The 762-nt window shown below is 44.9% G+C and overlaps 1 protein-coding gene across 2 annotated transcripts in view; it reads right to left on the bottom strand.

The window, feature by feature from the left end:
• The window catches only part of fggy (FGGY carbohydrate kinase domain containing), a 13,685-nt gene that overhangs the window by 8,138 nt on the left and 4,785 nt on the right, over positions 1-762 (bottom strand). For both annotated transcript variants that reach the window (XM_024273767.1, XM_024273768.2), the window contains one exon: positions 603-731. In XM_024273767.1, the coding sequence (XP_024129535.1) occupies positions 603-731 (129 nt within the window). The remainder of the gene's footprint in view (positions 1-602; positions 732-762) is intronic.

The raw sequence follows: 762 nt of genomic DNA, 5'->3' as shown, positions 1-762 counted from the left end.
TTTAGGGTGTCCTGTAAGTCCAGATGCTTATTAGGCCACAGACTTCACAACCTACAAGAACTGCTGAAGAAGACAGATGAATGGATAAAAGGAGGGACAGATGGAGGGATGGATGGGCAGACAGAGGGATGGATGGATGGATGGATGGCTGGATGGATGGAGGGGCATATGGAGAGATGGACAGATGGATGGAGGGATGGATGGAGGGACAGACGGACAGAACTATCGTGCAGCTGAGTCTCTAAGGTGTCCTTGAGGTTGCCAAAACGTGCGCTGATCCATCACAGGAAGCAACAGAACAGCTGCCAGCCCTCAGAACAAAAAATGTGTAACATTTGTGGCTCTTAAGCAGAATGTTTCACTTTCTCTTTAACTCGTTCCCAAACGTAATGATCATTTTGTCGCCTTTTACCCTTGAGAGCACATAATCCAATGCAATTTCAGATAAATGTTCAATTTTTAGATCAAAAACGAAAAGCTTTTCTATCCTGGACAATTTTTCAAAGTGTCATTAAGTAATCATAAAAGTGAAAGTCATGTGACTCCTTTATTAATGGTTAAAAAAACAAAAATGACAACTTCGCCTTGACTTTAAATTGTACCTAGGCCTCCGGCGTGCGCATCAATGAGAGAAGCACCCACTGCGGTTCCGGGGTTCAAACCCAAATCTGCTGCGGCTTCCAGAGTCAGGCCTTCGCCCAGGGAGCTTCCAGGAGGACAAGTTTCACTGCCTGGATCACAAAAACACAAAGATAAGTGTCG

This window comes from Oryzias melastigma, linkage group LG17 (assembly GCF_002922805.2).
Source record: "Oryzias melastigma strain HK-1 linkage group LG17, ASM292280v2, whole genome shotgun sequence".
In the NCBI taxonomy this organism is placed as follows: domain Eukaryota; kingdom Metazoa; phylum Chordata; class Actinopteri; order Beloniformes; family Adrianichthyidae; genus Oryzias; species Oryzias melastigma.
The sequence above is the reverse complement of the archived record's forward strand: the minus strand, read 5'-3'. Positions and strand labels throughout refer to the sequence as shown.